Here is a 16,374-nt window from a genome sequence, read left to right as displayed (position 1 = left end):
CGTGTACTTTCACTGCTTGTAAACAAGCGCCATTGTTGTACCACGTGACCCCGGTTGAACGAATCAAGATCGCATCGTACGTCATACTCTCCGTATAAGGAAGTTGGCGTAGATTGAACTACATTGACAATGTTCCGTTAGAGCCGAAGTAGTCCGGAAAATAACGAAACAACGGTCACATGCAAACAGGGGAGGCTATGTAGCATGCAACGTCATGCAGTGTTCGCCCTGTCGTCTGCTCAAATTTGCTGATCAAGGTGTTGAAAATCGGCAATAATAAGGCAAGTTCAGGACAAATGAACGCAATCAGGCGAGGGTTGGTTTATTGAATTTATTTTTATTACACAAAAAAACCATGTATATGCAACATCAACGGCAGAAATTGAAAGAAAAATGACCACAGTTTTCCAAACAGTCAAAATGTCTAAATGCCCAAATCTGCCCAAAAGCTCAAAAATCACCCCCGCACATCCCCTTAAGACTCCCTCCCTTTTAAAACCTATGTTGACCAAGTTTTTTTTTTTAGCTGAGACCAGCAGTGCTGCAGCAGGTCACTGAGAATTGTAGTAACTGTGTATCAACACGCCTGAATGCAGGCGTTAGATCGATGTTACAGGAAGCGACTGAAGCTAACAGTCTGAGCGGATATATCCGTACCTGGTCAGATAAAGCCATATGAGTGGGTACGGATCGATATATCCGTACCTGGGAGACAATGAGTTAAGACCATGTTTTCTGTTAATTTTTGTTCATAACCTCCGTAAATTTACCCCCCATTTTAAGAATCCCTCCTTTTGAAGACAAGATTTTCTCAGATTATTAAAGATCTTAAAAGAGGGGTTCCCCTGTAACAACAACCAGAAGTGCGCCATCCATTCATGTACAAGCACTGCCGTTGCAAAGCATAAAATGCACTGAACATACCATCAAGGAGTTTTCCATGGAAGATGGCCATGCCAGCCACACGGCCGATGAACTCAAAGTACGTCAGATGGTCCTCGTTCAGGATGCCCGACAAGTTGTTGATCTGTAGTGTGTAGTTGTCCCTGTGGTGTCAAGAAAATAGGCTTCATTTAGTATTTTGATGGCAACTTTCAGTATATTATTATATAGTCTCAGGGCTTGGAAACATGAATACAGGCATGCAGGAAAAAGAAAAAAATGGGTGGCGCCGTACTGTATGGCAACTCGCTTTCCCCAGTGAGAAAGAAGCCCAAATTTCCATGAGGGTAACATCACAGGACTATATGAAATCTTATCCTTATTCTTATCCATCCTTAACCTTATTATCATTGTTGTTCCCGAGTTCAGAGGACAATGGGTCACTGTTAAACCTTTTATGAAAATATGTATCAGTCGACCAGCTATAGGTCACACCAATGAGTCAGATCAAGAAAGTATGAGTTAGTGACCGAAGACTTGTGAACAAGAACTGTATCCTTCACACAATTTAGACAGCTGTCTGAAGCAGGGGCGTGTTTTAGTCCCTTCTTGCTCAGGCTGAAAAATAATGTACAAACCTCAATTGAAACAAGAAAATTAGAAGGCATTCACAATCGCATTTTTCTATAAAGCTAGATCTTACAGCAGAGAGAAACAATTATGTATAAAAAAAATTAAAAAATGTTTCTTTCTTCTTTTTTTTTTTTTTTTTAATCTTTTCATGTTTTGAATTAAATATTTCATTTATTTATTCATTTATTTATTTAAGGGTGCAAGCTCAAAAGCACAGCAACCACTACTCACACTGCTGAATACTCAAACAGGCCGTAGTATGGGTTGAACATTTCTTTGGACAGGAGGTAGAACCATTCACGTGCCACTCCTCCATAATCCAGGCCCACTTCACCGTCAAACTCAATCCATAACCTGTAAATATTAGAAAGCCATCATTAAAATACAGCAACATGTACATACCAGGACAGCATTCTGGTTTCAAGTTTGATTATTCTTTTAACCCTGTATGAGCCGGGGAGAATAACTCCTGTTATACAAACAAAAGAAACAAGTTTGATCCCAGCTACAACTAGGTAATAGTAAACTCAAATTTCTATTCGTATATTCCAAAAATGATACATTCACAAATGTCATAAATCAAGGCACCACACACACACACACACACACACACGCCTAACCAACATATCTAGGTAAGGCCTAAAAAAAAAATAGGTGTGGTTACGGTAACCCGACCTACCCTATTTTTAGAGGCCGACCCTATAACTTTTTATTACATTAATGTCATACAAAAAAACAAAAAAATGAAAACAAGAAAACGAGTGCAGAAAACGCAATGAAAGCAAAAGCGCTCGAGTCGTCATGCAGACGACGCAAGGGAAATAAGGCCCTTTTTTTAAAAGGTAAGTTCAAAATTGTTCAAAAGAATATCCATAGTCGCACACTTATTTCCCTGTCAAGTAGGTTTAATTTGTATACATTAGAAAAAAAAGCTTTAAAAAAAAATGATTGCCTACCTTCCTACCCTATTCTTTTGGGCTATGTTACCTAAACACATAACTAAAGGCACATGCACACACAATCCCAAATCAATGCACATAGAGCCATAGACTCTGCATGAAAGCTAGAAATCTGACCTGGTTTTGAGATAGTCTGTGTTTTTGATGGTGGTGATCACCCTGAAGGAGTCCTCCATGACATTCCTCCTGGTCACCTTGATGTCGATCTTGTTGGGCAAGTTGCTCTGCGCACAATCAACACATGTCTCAATTGTTACCCCAAAGCCAACATTTTGTACGTTTTTTTCAGCATTTAAAGTGCTCAGTAAGATCAATCTGTTTTACTATTAATATTATACCAATATTAATTTTGTGAAATAAAAATAAAAAGATATGCAGTATGTTAGCATGGGCTGCAGATATCTGACCGTAACCTCAAAATGCAGAATGAAAATTGCAGCCGTCCTCCAATTTAAAATTGAAAATGTTTTCAAAGCACCCCCAGTTGGTAAATCATAAAGCCAAAACAGGCATATTTGGTTTGTTTATGTAATGTCCATGTCTGCATTATTGACAGGTGCCCATCCACCGGCTTGCCTCTCTCTTTTTTCTTGAAAGTTGCCTGTTTAAAAATGCTTGTCAGCAAACTACCCCCACAGTAGATTCAATGCAAAAAGTACATAGAATAAGATTTACTCCAAGGCTTACCGGCTTTCGAAGCTTGGATCTGAAGTATTCATATTTCCTCTTGTAGTCTCTGGAATATGGTACAGCCTGAAAAGAGACATAAGTGCTGTCAGACACACATGTATTCCCTTTGTCAAAAGCTACAGGCTCTTGTCATCTCACGTCTCTCCACAGCAAAGAATGTTACAACCAAAGAAGACCTCTAAAATAAAAGGATAAACTTATTTCTTCTTCTTCTTCTTGTCGATCTCACGTCTATACTGTTAGACCAGACAGCGAGACAAATAAAAAAATAAACAAGAAGAGCAAACGCTCGATCGAGTCACTTTCGCAGTTCTGAATATTATATGAGGCATCAGATGGACAGGAAGAAATTGCTATTCACAACACAATGAGTCACGTTCACATAAAATTTGAGCCCGGTCACTTTTATAGTTTCCGAGAAAAGACCAACGTTAAGTTGTGTGTTGCCGAACAGAAAAGGCTAGTTATCTCCCTTGTTTTTCTGATAACGTTCGTAAAAGGCTACAGATGTAAATACTTTGATGTAAAGAATAATCCTACAAAGTTTCAATCACATCCGATGAACTTTGTCAAAGATATAAAATGTCTAATTTTTCCTTTGACGCTGACCTGTGACCTTGAAAAAGGTCAAAGGTCAACGAAACCATCGTTAAAGTGTAGAGGTCATTGGAGGTCACGACTAAACAAAATATGAGCCCGATCGCTTTGATAGTTTCCGAGAAAAGTCCAACGTTAAGGTGGTGTCTACGGACGGCCGGCCGGCTGGACGGCCGGCCGGACAGACTAACACTGACCGATTACATAGAGTCACTTTTTCTCAAGTGACTCAATAATGATATCGTCAGATCATAAACTTATTTCTATAACTGCTCATGTTTGCAAGGTCACTTTTAAGTACGATACAGAAAAGACAAAAAGAAAACAAAACAAGAAAAACAATAACATGAATAACCATTTTACAGAGTAAGACAAAATGTCCTCAAGATAGAAATATACAAAACAGATGAACATGCAAACAGAGAAAAAGGGAATCAGTACTTACAGGACCACCAAGCTTCTGTAACCTTGGATCTTCCCATTGTGTACCTCTTGTGTCTGTTGAAAAAAAAAAGTAAGTTCCAAAAGATTAGGATATAATTTCTCAGTTTCAGTACACACACACAGACACACACTATACAGTTATGTCACACGCTTTCCTTCTTTGCCGCTACTAAAGCAAATGTGTGCAAGATTGTATGTTACACGCTTTGGAGTATGTGCAAGAACGGATTCAAACTCAAAATCGTCCCTCCAAAAGCCCCAAAATGCACACACTACTTTTATTTCTCCTGCTGTTATCGTTTCTTCTCTTTACAAATTCTTCAACGCTGAGAATACTGAGAATGGCATCCCAGACGACAGAACTGTTTCCATACGCGAATTTAGCTGCCCTTGGAAAGCGGCTCGCTCAGGAGGCCTGTTAGTCTGAAACTAGAAGGGCAGAGTTCTGAACATAGATGACAAAGGCCCAGAAAAGAACAAACATTTTGCGGATGCAGACACAGAAAGACGCCATGAAGAATGCGATGCTTCAAAAGATACAGACTGTGACGATAACTATGACGTCATTCACATATACCGAGACGTCATTCATAGTTGTTCGTTCACTTCCGTCAAAAAGTAGATCTCTCCACAATGGCTGCTCCTGTGTTTAGGTTTGTCAAGCTTGAGTACGCAACACGTGTTTGTTCTCTCCTCTGTTGAAGCTGTGAGACATAAATGCTATTCCGACTTGGTCGTGTGACAGAGTTTTCTTCCACACTCGATTAGCTGATGTCTAACTCAGCCTGACGGCTTCGTTAGACAATCAACGTAATCTCGTGTGGAAGAAAACGTCTGTGACACGACCAAGTCTGAATAGCAGGTATTGTAAAATAGTTCAGTGGAACCCCTATTGTAAGACCTCCAGAAGTCTGAGATAATCAGGTCTTTAAACGAAGGGAGTCTTAAAATAGGGATAATTTCAAAGAGGTTATAAACAAAATAATGAGAAAACTGCAACAACAACAAAAGTCCCTTCTCTCCTCACCTATACTTCAATAAAAAAATAAAAAACCCAGTTCCTCTGTCTTGTTGTCCACATGAAATGTTTAAATTACCACTCCAGGTTGCAATCCACAAGCATAGAAAAAATAAATAAAATCTTACTGTGATCAATGTAGAAAACACGGCCGTCTGCGTGTGTGCGTTCCTCCCAGCCAGGCTAGAGACAGAATAAAAACAAAAATACAATGTACAATCAATGATCAGTAAAGAAAACATGATCATTTAGCATGCAAAACAGGTATGCTTGTTTGAACGAGTCTAGCTGTAATCTGATCATTAAGAAAGGTTATAAACACATAAGAACGGAAAGGTTCAGTACGGAACTGTTTAATGACAGGGAATAGACCAGGGCAATATGTAAAGAAATTCATGGAGAACAGTTATGTAAAATGTATAAGACAGAGAACAGGTTACATGTACGTCTTAAAAGATTTACAAGACATAGAACACATATATTTTAGAAAGATTTAAAAGACAGAGAACACATAGAAGTCCAGAGAGATTTACAACACAAGAGATCACATACATTTTTAGAAAGATTCATAAGACAGGTGACAATACAATTAAAAACAAAGATTAATAAGACTGAGAACAGATTCATTTTTAATAGAAAAAAACCCAGACAACCCATAAAGTCTAGAAAGATTTATGAAACACAGCTACAACCGATACACTTTTGAAAAATGTGTAAGTAAGAGAACACATACATTTTAAACAGAGAGATAAGACAGAGAAGACATACAGTCTAAAAACATTTATCAGACAGAGAAGAGATACATTTCAGACAGAGAGAGAACCAATAAAGCAAGTGAATACTGACCGGCAGAGGTCCTAGACTGTTGAGCAGGTCATCGGTGGAATTGGAGCGGAAGAGAGGGGTGGGGGAGTTGTGGCTTCGTGTTGATCCTGATCTCTCTCTAGGTTTTCTTGGATCATCCTTTCCACAAAATACAGGAGTAATAATACACCACCTCCACATCTAATTTGCTGCTCGCTTTAATCGATTGCTGAGCTCTCTTTGAGGCATGAAACACAAGACTTTATTTGGGTAAACACAAGAAAAAACGTCAACATCCCAATGATTCGTAGAAACGTCTGTGTCATAGTTATTCAAGCCAAACTCTTTGGGATGCAATGTCATTGAAACCAGGCATGGGAATTGATAATTGTAAAAAAAGGCTGAAAATTTGGAAGCATTAACAAAGTCAACGGCGCGAAGCGCCTAGTCTTACTAGCGGGGTCTGGGGACATGCCCCCCCCCCCCGGAATTTTGTTTCTCCAAAGAACCCAAATGGGGCAATTTAGTGTCATCTTAGCTCCAAGTTTGCCATTAAATTCAGTTTTTAGAACCATTTTTGCCTCCCCCATTTTTTTTTCGGCAGACACTTCTGCTTTTTCGGCGGAACAACAAAAAATTCGACAGAAATATGCCTTTCGGCGAACAATTCCTATGCCTGGAAACCAAGATCATATTCACAAACTTGAAAAGAAAGCAGAAAAGACTGAAAAAGGCCTACAAAGCCAGTCAAAGATAAATGAGCAATTACAAAATTACCCAAATTCAAATTAATTTGTAAAATATGATAGATTAAAAAAACTCAAAATACATCCCTTTGTTTCTTAGAGCAGATTGCAAAATTACTCGGATTAAAAAAACCTGCTATAACTCAAGGAAACAGAAAAAAATGTGCACGACACCTACCCATGTGGTTCTGTGGTCATTGTGGTCAATGAAGAAGGGTCGTCCATTGGGGGCGTGACCCATGGCCCAGCCTGCTGGTAGAGGCTCCTCCTCCTCTTCTGTCGTCTCTTGCTGCACACACAATACAAAATCATATAGAATAATGTAATGCAGTACAGTGGACCCCCCCCCCCCCCCTCTGCCCTTTTAATGCTGCCAAGAACCTGAGAAAATCAATTCTTTTGAGGGATGGATTTATAACAATGGAGGTAAATGAACATATGTTACAACAAAACAATTCTGAGAGTAGGGTCCCTGGGGTAAAATTGAGGAGGGAGGGCGTTCCTTAAAACTAGAGCTAGGATTGAAAGATTTCAGAACACTATCACCACAGAACCAGACAAGGGGAAGAAACCAAAAAGAGTACAACTCACCTGAACAGGTGCACTGCGCCGGTGCAATTGCTGCGAGGGACAGAGGACAAGGGAACAGTTAGGCAGACACTACAGAAAGCCACACACACACAATGGGAAAGCCACATTTTTGGTTGAAAATAGATTGAAGTAGAGTGGTACCTGTGATGAAAGGACACCCTTAACATCAGTAAAGACTCTCCCTATGTTGCAAGTGTGCGACCTATTTTTCTCCCATCCCTAGAACTTTTTTGTGACAAACCTTTCAAACCAAATTACATGGAAAGCTACTCCCCTGTAACATCCAGGAGACACAGCTCGCACAAGTTTGTTTGTTCGTTCATGGGCTGAAACTCCCACGGCTTTTACGCGTATGACCGTTTTTACCCCGCCATTTAGGCAGCCATACGCCGCTTTCTGAGGAAGCATGCTGGGTATGTTCGTGTTTCTATAACCCACCGAACTCTGACATGGATTACAGGATCTTTTTCGTGCGCACTTGGTCTTGTGCTTGCGTGTACACACGGGGGTGTTCGGACACCGAGGAGAGTCTGCACACAAAGTTGACTCTGAGAAATAAATCTCTCGCCGAACGTGGGGACGAACTCACGCTGACAGCGGCCAACTGGATACAAATCCAGCGCGCTACCGACTGAGCTACATCCCCGCCCGCTCGCACAAGTTACTGCCAATAAATCCACACACAAAAAATTTAAAATAAAAAACAGGTACCAACGTTCCAACCCCAATTTCTTTGGCCTTATCATAATAAAAAAGAGTTTAAAAAAACCAACTTTATTAGCATTTTTGGGAGACGTCTTCTGATCCGAGGGGCCTTTCATAGCAGGCACCACTGCACTGTATGCTCCCCTTCACCACAAGTTGTAAGACATGGTTTACTAATGAAGCTAACGTCCACAAGTCTCTGAATGAGAATGGTTTACTAACGTTATTCTATGTATGATAACCTACAAGAAGACACAATACCAACACCGAGATAAAATTAGTTGAAAAATAACAGTTGTTTTTCCCAGTGATCTACGTATGATATCCTTCAAATGAAGTTACCATAAAAAAAAAAACTGCTATAGACAAGCAGGATGCAAGGCAGAACTGGCACAATATACTGTCAACAGCAGATACAAAAATTACTTGAAAGATTACTATAAAAAAGAAAAACATATACAGTAGATCTTAGAAGGGTCAGGTCACTGAAAGGAAAGTGTGATGGGTCAGAAGTACCGTAACATTCAGCAAATTTACTCTTTTCTTCCTCTTTGTGAGAACAAATGCAGTTTTGCTAAAACAATTAAAAGATTCCTCACAATATCCAGTATGCAGTAAAGAAACTATAACTATGAATAATTTCAAACTTCAGCAATTATCTTGAATCAAAGCACATTCTTTTACTTTGGTCTTGATTAAGTCATCTGGAAGTTAATTTCTTTTCTCTTTCAACTGAAGTTCTCCTGTCTTTCACAAAAAGTTGACAATTAGCTGAGCATGTGTTTGTGCCTTCTGCAAGGTAAGATGCACATTGCAAAGGTTAGGGCATCCATTATTTGCCTGAAAATCTTATACAAAATAGAGAAGGAGAATTGGGTGGCTGGGTGCGGTTGGTTACAGAGGGCAAGCATGTGAATAAGGTAAACAGAAATAGAGAAGGTTAAAATTAAGAGACCGACTGAAAGCAGAAAAACGGAGGACAGCTGTTGCCACGAATGACCTAAAAATAACTCACACCCTAAACAAGACAAAAAGAGCCATCCAAAACAAGAGACAAAACAAATAAGTTAGAGAAAGACAGAGCAGGAGAGACAACTAAAAAATGATGCTGGTTATTCAGAAATTCATAACAGAAGGGAAAATAACCAGAGAGCCACAGCCTGTAAGAAGTCATAAAAGACCTAAAAATTAAAAATAAAAAAAAAGACCCATCCCAAAAAAGGATACAGAACAAATAAGTTAGAGAAAGGAAGAGCAGGAGAGAGAATTAATCATCCACACTAGCTATCCAGAAATTATGCAGAAAAGAGAGGGTGAAATAAAGAGGGAGCATCCGCCCTAGCTATCCAGAAATTATGCAGAAAAGAGAGGGTGAAATAAAGAGGGAGCATCCGCCCTAGCTATCCAGAAATTATGCAGAAAAGAGAGGGTGAAATAAAGAGGGAGCATCCGCCCTAGCTATCCAGAAACCATGCAGGAAAGAGAGGGTGAAATAAAGAGGGAGCATCCGCCCTAGCTATCCAGAAATTATGCAGGAAAGAGAGGGTGAAATAAAGAGGGAGCATCCGCCCTAGCTATCCAGAAACCATGCAGGACAGAGAGGGTGAAATAAAGAGGGAGCATCTGCCCTAACTATCTAGAAATTATGCAGGAAAGAGAGGGTGAAATAAAGAGGGAGCATCCGCCCTAGCTATCCAGAAACCATGCAGGAAAGAGAGGGTGAAATAAAGAGGGAGCATCCGCCCTAGCTATCCAGAAACCATGCAGGAAAGAGAGGGTGAAATAAAGAGGGAGCATCCGCCCTAGCTATCTAGAAATTATGCAGGAAAGAGAGGGTGAAATAAAGAGGGAGCATCCGCCCTAACTATCTAGAAATTATGCAGGAAAGAGAGGGTGAAATAAAGAGGGAGCATCCGCCCTAGCTATCCAGAAACCATGCAGAAAAGAGAGGGTGAAATAAAGAGGGAGCATCCGCCCTAGCTATCCAGAAATTATGCAGGAAAGAGAGGGTGAAATAAAGAGGGAGTGGCAGCACTGACCCGCCTGTCCTCCGGTGGTTGTGGTGGTTGCGAGAGGTCTGACTCAGAGGCACTGGAGTTGATGCTGGCTGTGTCTTCCCGGCTAAGGGTGTCTTCCTGGCTGATGTGTCGTCGCTGGCGGTAGAGCTGTGCCACCTCCACGCTGCGCTGCCGCTGCAGGTCCTGCTCGGTCTGCTGATCTGGAGAGCTGTCAACAAGAGAAATCAGGTTTTAAAAAGGAGGGAGTCTTAAAATAGGGGTAAATTTATTTACAGAGGTTATGAACATAAAGTCTGAGAAAACAGGGTCTTAAAAGGAAGGGAGTCTTAAATTGGGGGGTCTTAAATGGGGGGTTCCACTGTTGTGAACTTTGTCAAGCTGTTTTGTGGCTGTGTGGGCATAGCTGCATGCATGTGCATGGGTACTCACTGAATGTGTGTGATGTGGGAGTGAGTGTACAACCGCATACGAGTCATTGCGTGCGTGCGTGTGCATGCTTGTAAGCATGTGCATTAGGTTTGCATGTCCAGCGGTGAATGGGTGTGTGTGTGTGCCAGAATTCTCAATCAAGATACAGCTGTCCATGCAACTGATCTGAGATTGCCACAAAGTAGTGCTACGTCTTATGTCTTGATAACAGTGAAAAAAGGACGAAACAATGGAAAAGATAGAAAATCAAAGTGGGACAAATGAGACACATACCCAGAGGGAAAGTCCCACTGTGACACGCGTGTCCTGTGATTAACATAATAAGAGCGTCCGTTTGCATCGGTTCTTTCTTCCCAGTCCGTTGGTAAAGTTCTTGACCTGAAAGGCAATTGGATAACATTAACATTCACAAAAAATTCAGATGTATGTGAAAACGTTGCACAATAGTCAGCAAATCTACTAACTTGAATATATATGTGCAAGCATACTTGGCTGCTAGTCATAGTTGGCCCTTTTTGAAACGTAAATACAGACCTGTCAACCCCCTCCAAGGCCAACCTGTATTTATATGACTAGATGTATTCAAGGTAACAATCCCTTGCACACCAACTTTTTTTTTTTGAAATACAAAAACCAGCTTCAGGCCTGTTTACCACCCCCCAGAATTGCTCTCATGAATGAACTTGATTTTAAACAAGTTTCATCCACAGGATGAAAAATAACCATGTTTGAAAAATTTCTGACAAATTAATAAAAACCAAAAATAACACAGTTGCCTCCCTTGTCCTGATGTAAATTATCAATAATTATTGACTCAAAACTTCAATTTAATTGAGAAAACAGTTTTCAGTACATTCCAATTGGTAACTTAATTTCAAAACGGCTCACTCTGGTAAAAAGGAAGGAGGTTTGGAAAATAGCATAGGCACTGTCAGGTCTATTTTTAGTACTCATTTGCATAATCTCTCATACAGCAGTCCCTGCAATGTACGGCCCCCGGCGTGAGCGGACACCTGACATGTACGGACACATTTGCTCGGCACCGAGTGTTTTCCTTCTATATTTGCCCCCCCTTAAACGGACACCTGCAAAACGTGGACACGGACACTCATTTTCGGTCCCAACAGCAGGTCATACCTCCAATGTACGGACAGACCATCGTCAAATTTTCACCACAACAAAATCGATAACAGAGCAGTCCGGCTCTTGGTGCAAAGATCACAGCCGCAATGGCGTGACGACAGTCACTGGTAACTTGAGTGCACCTGTACCCATCAGGAGGGGGGGGGGGGGGTAGTTTTGGTCAGGAGTGGAGTACATGCGAAGATGCCAACATGAAACTGCACTGTGCTCTTTATTCTTGTCTGTTGGACGTAAACAACAGAAACCACAGTCGATGAAGGTCCTGAGCGAAAGAGAGTGAAAAACCGGCCACAGTTCTCAGCATCGTGTGTCTGTGTGTAACCTCTTTCATTGACAAGATACTCTTGTTTCCCCTCAGCCTTGACCAGTGAGTCGGTTGCCTAATCTGTGAACCCTTCAGTTGTCTTGCTGTGTCAAAAGTTACGACACAGTCAACTGGTTTTGCTCTGAGTGAACAGTTAGAGCTGACCTCTCTGGCCACAGCCCAACAGTACATGGCTGGAGGGAGTGAGAGAGAGAGGGAGGCGGGGGGGGGGGGGGGGGGTGGAGGGTTAGCTGGCTAAACTCTGTGGGGTGTCCGGTGTCACTGCATGTCAGCAGGAAGAGCATTGGAGAGAAATAGAGAGGTGTACTCTTCCACACAATTTCCAAGCATCAGTTAGTGAGGGAGAATGGGAGCTGTGTTATGTACAGTGTATTTCCGACTGAAGAGTGAAAAGTCACTGCCATGCCACATGATCGGCATGCAGTCAATAAAGCCAGACAAGATGAAAATAAATTACATGATTATGACATGCAGCTCTATCTGCTGCTATTTATTCAAACTGGGTTTCAAGCTTATTCTTGCAAAGCATCTGCACAGGCTCCTCTGTGCTGTGTTTGTGTGGCTGCTTTCGTATGTCAGTGCATGGTGAGTGTGTTCACTGCCTTGAGGATTTATTTTATCTCTTCTTTTCAACACTTTTCATACAAATCACTTTTACAGAACGTTTAAAGAAGTATTAGGAGTTTATTGTTTAGTAGCCACAAGAAGTGATTAGCATAGACTCAATCCTGTTGTTTGTGTGTCTCTGTGTGAGTGTATGGGGGAGGGGGTGCTGTGGGCACCCCTCCCGTGACCGGACACCTGCAATGTACGGACAGTTTTGCTATGGCCCAAGGGTGTCCGTTCATGAGAGGGACTGCTGTACTGCTTTTCAATTCATCATTTCTGGAGTTAAATTCTCAACTGATGGTTGAATCATAGATTGAATTAAAAGAGAAACAAGTAACTAGTAAGTTTGTTCCACATTCTAATTTTCAAAAGGACTCCATGTATCTAACTCAAAATAAAACTTGTCGGAGATCATGCAGATATCTGAAACCGGGAAGGTCACTGCATGAAGCCATGGAAGTGGGCTATTTTAGAGACTTCACTGACCTACATATTCAAGCAGTCGAACACTACAATCACTACAACGTGCACTACACTTACTCCTGTCTGTGTCTCTTTGACATGCCTGAGTATGTGTGTTAATCGTCACTTGCATCTTGTAAGGTAATTGTTGTCGAGATCACAGCATTGACATGAATTTCCGGTACAATTTGGTTTGCCCGTACTGCTAGGCTGTGTAAGCCGTACACACCTAAATTTTGATAAATCCCGTACACAATACGGGAAAACCGTACAGGTTGACAGGTATGTAAACAGCACATCACAGCAAAAACAACAATGCACACAGATCATCACTTTGATCTTAACCTGACTAAACATTATTGTGTCTGGCCATACCTAAAATTAAGTATGGTCAACACATTTTTCTGCAGATTTAGCAATTGAAACACATCCATCCAAACCATATTTTCCTACATTAATTTCATAACAAAGAAAGCAGGATATAATGGAAGCTTAAAAATGATACTGCTATCAGCCACAGCCAAACAAAAAACACCGAAACAGAACAAAAACCCTGTATCCTTACGCGGTAGGCCTGGCCCACTGGGTGGTGCGACTGTTGTGGTTGACGTAATACGTTCTGCCGTGCTGGTCTATTCGCTCCTCCCAGCCAGTCGGCAAGGGCTCTGGATTGTCTGAGGAGGGCGCTGCCTCCGAGTTTTCCTCGTTGATAGGTCCTGAGGCCCCCGCCTCGTTCAATGCTGAATCCATGTCCAGCAACTCCCAGCCCGGCTGCTGACACAGAGCACACCACATCTCACACAACTTTCCATGACAATACAGTGCAAACCCCCCCCCCCCCCCTTTTTAAGATCTCCAAAAATCTGAGAAAATTGGGTCTTCAAAAAGGAGGGAGTCTTAAAATGGGGGTAATTTTACAGAGGTTATGATCAGAAAGTCTAAGAAAACAAGGCCTCAAAAAGGAGGGAGTCTTAAAATGGAGGGGGGGGGGGGGGTCCTTGAAAGTGGGTCCCACTGTACTATGCAACAATACCTTTCCCAACTGTGGCTTGAAAAGTAACTCCGTCTATTTCAAACATTTCAAAAATTGTAGCGAAGTAACTGTTCTGCTAGTTTTCCGAAATCATAAACGCTCAAACCTCACAGGAAGCCAGTAGAAGTGTATAGCGGGTGTTTCAGGGATCTGCATATATATGGGAGCTGGAACTCAAACTTAAGTTACACACACAAAATTATCTGAATGATGGAAGGCAGGACAATTGGAAATGTCCTAGCTGTTCCCTTTTGTCAATACAAGTTTACACAAGTCAGGTTTTGTTTTCTCTTTTCACCGAAAATCTGTATGTGCTGAGGTAGAAATCTTAGTGTGTGCCATGATGTGCCCACCTGTAGTAGCTGTTTGTGAACTGAAATACACCTACCTCATTAGCTGTCTGTCCTGACGCTGTGTCTTCCGCTGCATCAGGGCTGTTTTCTGACGGCAGGTATGCCATGTACAGGGTCAGGTGACCACGCACACGAGACTTGGTTCTGAAACAGATTGTTGATGATATTAAGAAAATTACGAAGATGATGATAAACAGTGAATACTTTCTATAAACCAGACTACAGTCCCAGTGTCTTAATCAAAGAGCACACTTGGGACGCGAGTAACTTATCAATCATTTCTCTCCATATAATCAATGCCCAAGTAAAACTACATGTATATTTTTTTTCCAAACCAATGTTGTACTCATATACAAGAAAACTTGTCCTTTCCAGACACACAGACTGACACTGACAAAAAAGAAAAAGGAAAAGGTGAGCGTCCAAATACATGGACAAAATTCTAATTCTGCCTTGAAGTTTTAAAAGGAAGATCTATATGCTCACGTGCGAGGTCGCAGCACCCAGTTTTTGCAGGGTATGTCCCTGCCAGTAGCCTCCACCCCAATCCCCATGAAGTGAAGGGGGATCTCCACCAGCCCAAGGAAGTCATCTCGCGTCTACCATAAAAAGCAGTGGTCATTGCAGTATAAAAAATTACAAATGTCTTTTCTGTGAGGGTTGATGTTTACAAATCCTGCCTAACACAGCTAAAGCTGCTGCAGAATTAAGAGCAATAATCTACAAATTTAAATGAATTATCTGTTGACGTAATTTTCTTAATATTGACAATCAAATTCTTATGCCTCTTTGTTGAAGCTAGCAATTTTTTTTTAAATTCCTAATAATGTAGGATACACTGTAAATGATTAAGCTAAAGTAAAGAGAAACTGACCACGGTTGAAAGTCCAAGCAAAAAAAAAAAAAAAGTCTTACAGTAGGTAGGTCCACTCCTTCTTTACGACATGGAAACAGTCGCGTTTTTAGCGAAAAAATCGGCATTTCCAACTCGCCATTTCTTCAAAATCAATTTTGTTTTGTTTTTGTTTGTTGTTTAACGCCCAGCCAACCACGAAGGGCCATATCAGGGCGGTACACCTGGTATGGGAAGTTAAATTGCTCGTGTTGGGGTGAAGTAATTTATTCGTTATTTATTCATCAGGGAAGTAACATTTTTGTACGAAATGTTTACTCAGAACTCACCAGTCTTGGGGAGTAATTTTCTCGTGCAATGGGAGAGTGCTTTTTTCGTAAAGGGAGTAACTTTTTCGTACGAAATGTTTACTCCGGAGTAAAAATCTCGTGGGAGTAATTTTCTCGTGTTACACCGGAACGACATGCAAAATGCTGTGTGTGTTCCATTTAACAAGGTTAGGTTGAAGTGTACTCTTCGAATATTCTGATGAAAAAAGACCCTTTGATCACAATGTTTGCGATAACAATGCTTTATGTGACCACAGGTAGTTTCGGGACCATGGGCTCTTTTTCGACTCTCTAAAACTCCACGTAGGGGGTCCATTATTTGTTTGTTTGTTTGTTTGTTCATGGGCTGAAACTCCCACGGCTTTTACGTGTATGACCGTTTTTACCCCGCCATTTAGGCAGCCATACGCCGCTTTCGGAGGAAGCATGCTGGGTATTTTCGTGTTTCTATAACCCACCAAACTCTGACATGGATTACAGGATCTTTTTCGTGCGCACTTGGTCCTGTGCTTGCGTGTACACACGGGGGGTGTTCGGACACCGAGGAGAGTCTGCACACAAAGTTGACTCTGAGAAATAAATCTCTCGCCGAACGTGGGGACGAACTCACGCTGACAGCGGCCAACTGGATACAAATCCAGCGCGCTACCGACTGAGCTACATCCCCGCCCGGGGTCCATTATTGACCCTCAGAACAATAAAAGTGGGGGTCCCGGGACCATCTAGGACGAGTGTCCGTGGGGAGCCCTGC

The 16,374-nt window shown here is 41.5% G+C and overlaps 1 protein-coding gene across 4 annotated transcripts in view; it reads right to left on the bottom strand.

Annotated features, from left to right (window-relative positions):
• LOC138973769 (E3 ubiquitin-protein ligase NEDD4-like) overlaps positions 1 to 16,374 on the bottom strand; it is a 50,484-nt gene that overhangs the window by 16,026 nt on the left and 18,084 nt on the right. For 2 of the 4 annotated variants that reach the window (XM_070346483.1, XM_070346501.1), the window contains 14 exons: positions 14,928 to 15,040; positions 14,477 to 14,585; positions 13,621 to 13,829; positions 10,790 to 10,894; positions 10,109 to 10,295; positions 7,365 to 7,394; positions 6,952 to 7,062; positions 6,070 to 6,186; positions 5,352 to 5,406; positions 4,207 to 4,259; positions 3,162 to 3,227; positions 2,592 to 2,698; positions 1,747 to 1,869; positions 925 to 1,046 (listed from right to left, as the gene is read on the bottom strand). In XM_070346483.1, the coding sequence (XP_070202584.1) occupies positions 925 to 1,046; positions 1,747 to 1,869; positions 2,592 to 2,698; positions 3,162 to 3,227; positions 4,207 to 4,259; positions 5,352 to 5,406; positions 6,070 to 6,186; positions 6,952 to 7,062; positions 7,365 to 7,394; positions 10,109 to 10,295; positions 10,790 to 10,894; positions 13,621 to 13,829; positions 14,477 to 14,585; positions 14,928 to 15,040 (1,507 nt within the window). The remainder of the gene's footprint in view (positions 1 to 924; positions 1,047 to 1,746; positions 1,870 to 2,591; positions 2,699 to 3,161; positions 3,228 to 4,206; positions 4,260 to 5,351; positions 5,407 to 6,069; positions 6,187 to 6,951; positions 7,063 to 7,364; positions 7,395 to 10,108; positions 10,296 to 10,789; positions 10,895 to 13,620; positions 13,830 to 14,476; positions 14,586 to 14,927; positions 15,041 to 16,374) is intronic. The other 2 variants (XM_070346489.1, XM_070346493.1) reach the window with 2 other exon arrangements.

Source organism: Littorina saxatilis, linkage group LG1, assembly GCF_037325665.1.
Source record: "Littorina saxatilis isolate snail1 linkage group LG1, US_GU_Lsax_2.0, whole genome shotgun sequence".
NCBI lineage: Eukaryota > Metazoa > Mollusca > Gastropoda > Littorinimorpha > Littorinidae > Littorina > Littorina saxatilis.
This window is presented reverse-complemented; position numbering and strand designations above follow the sequence as displayed.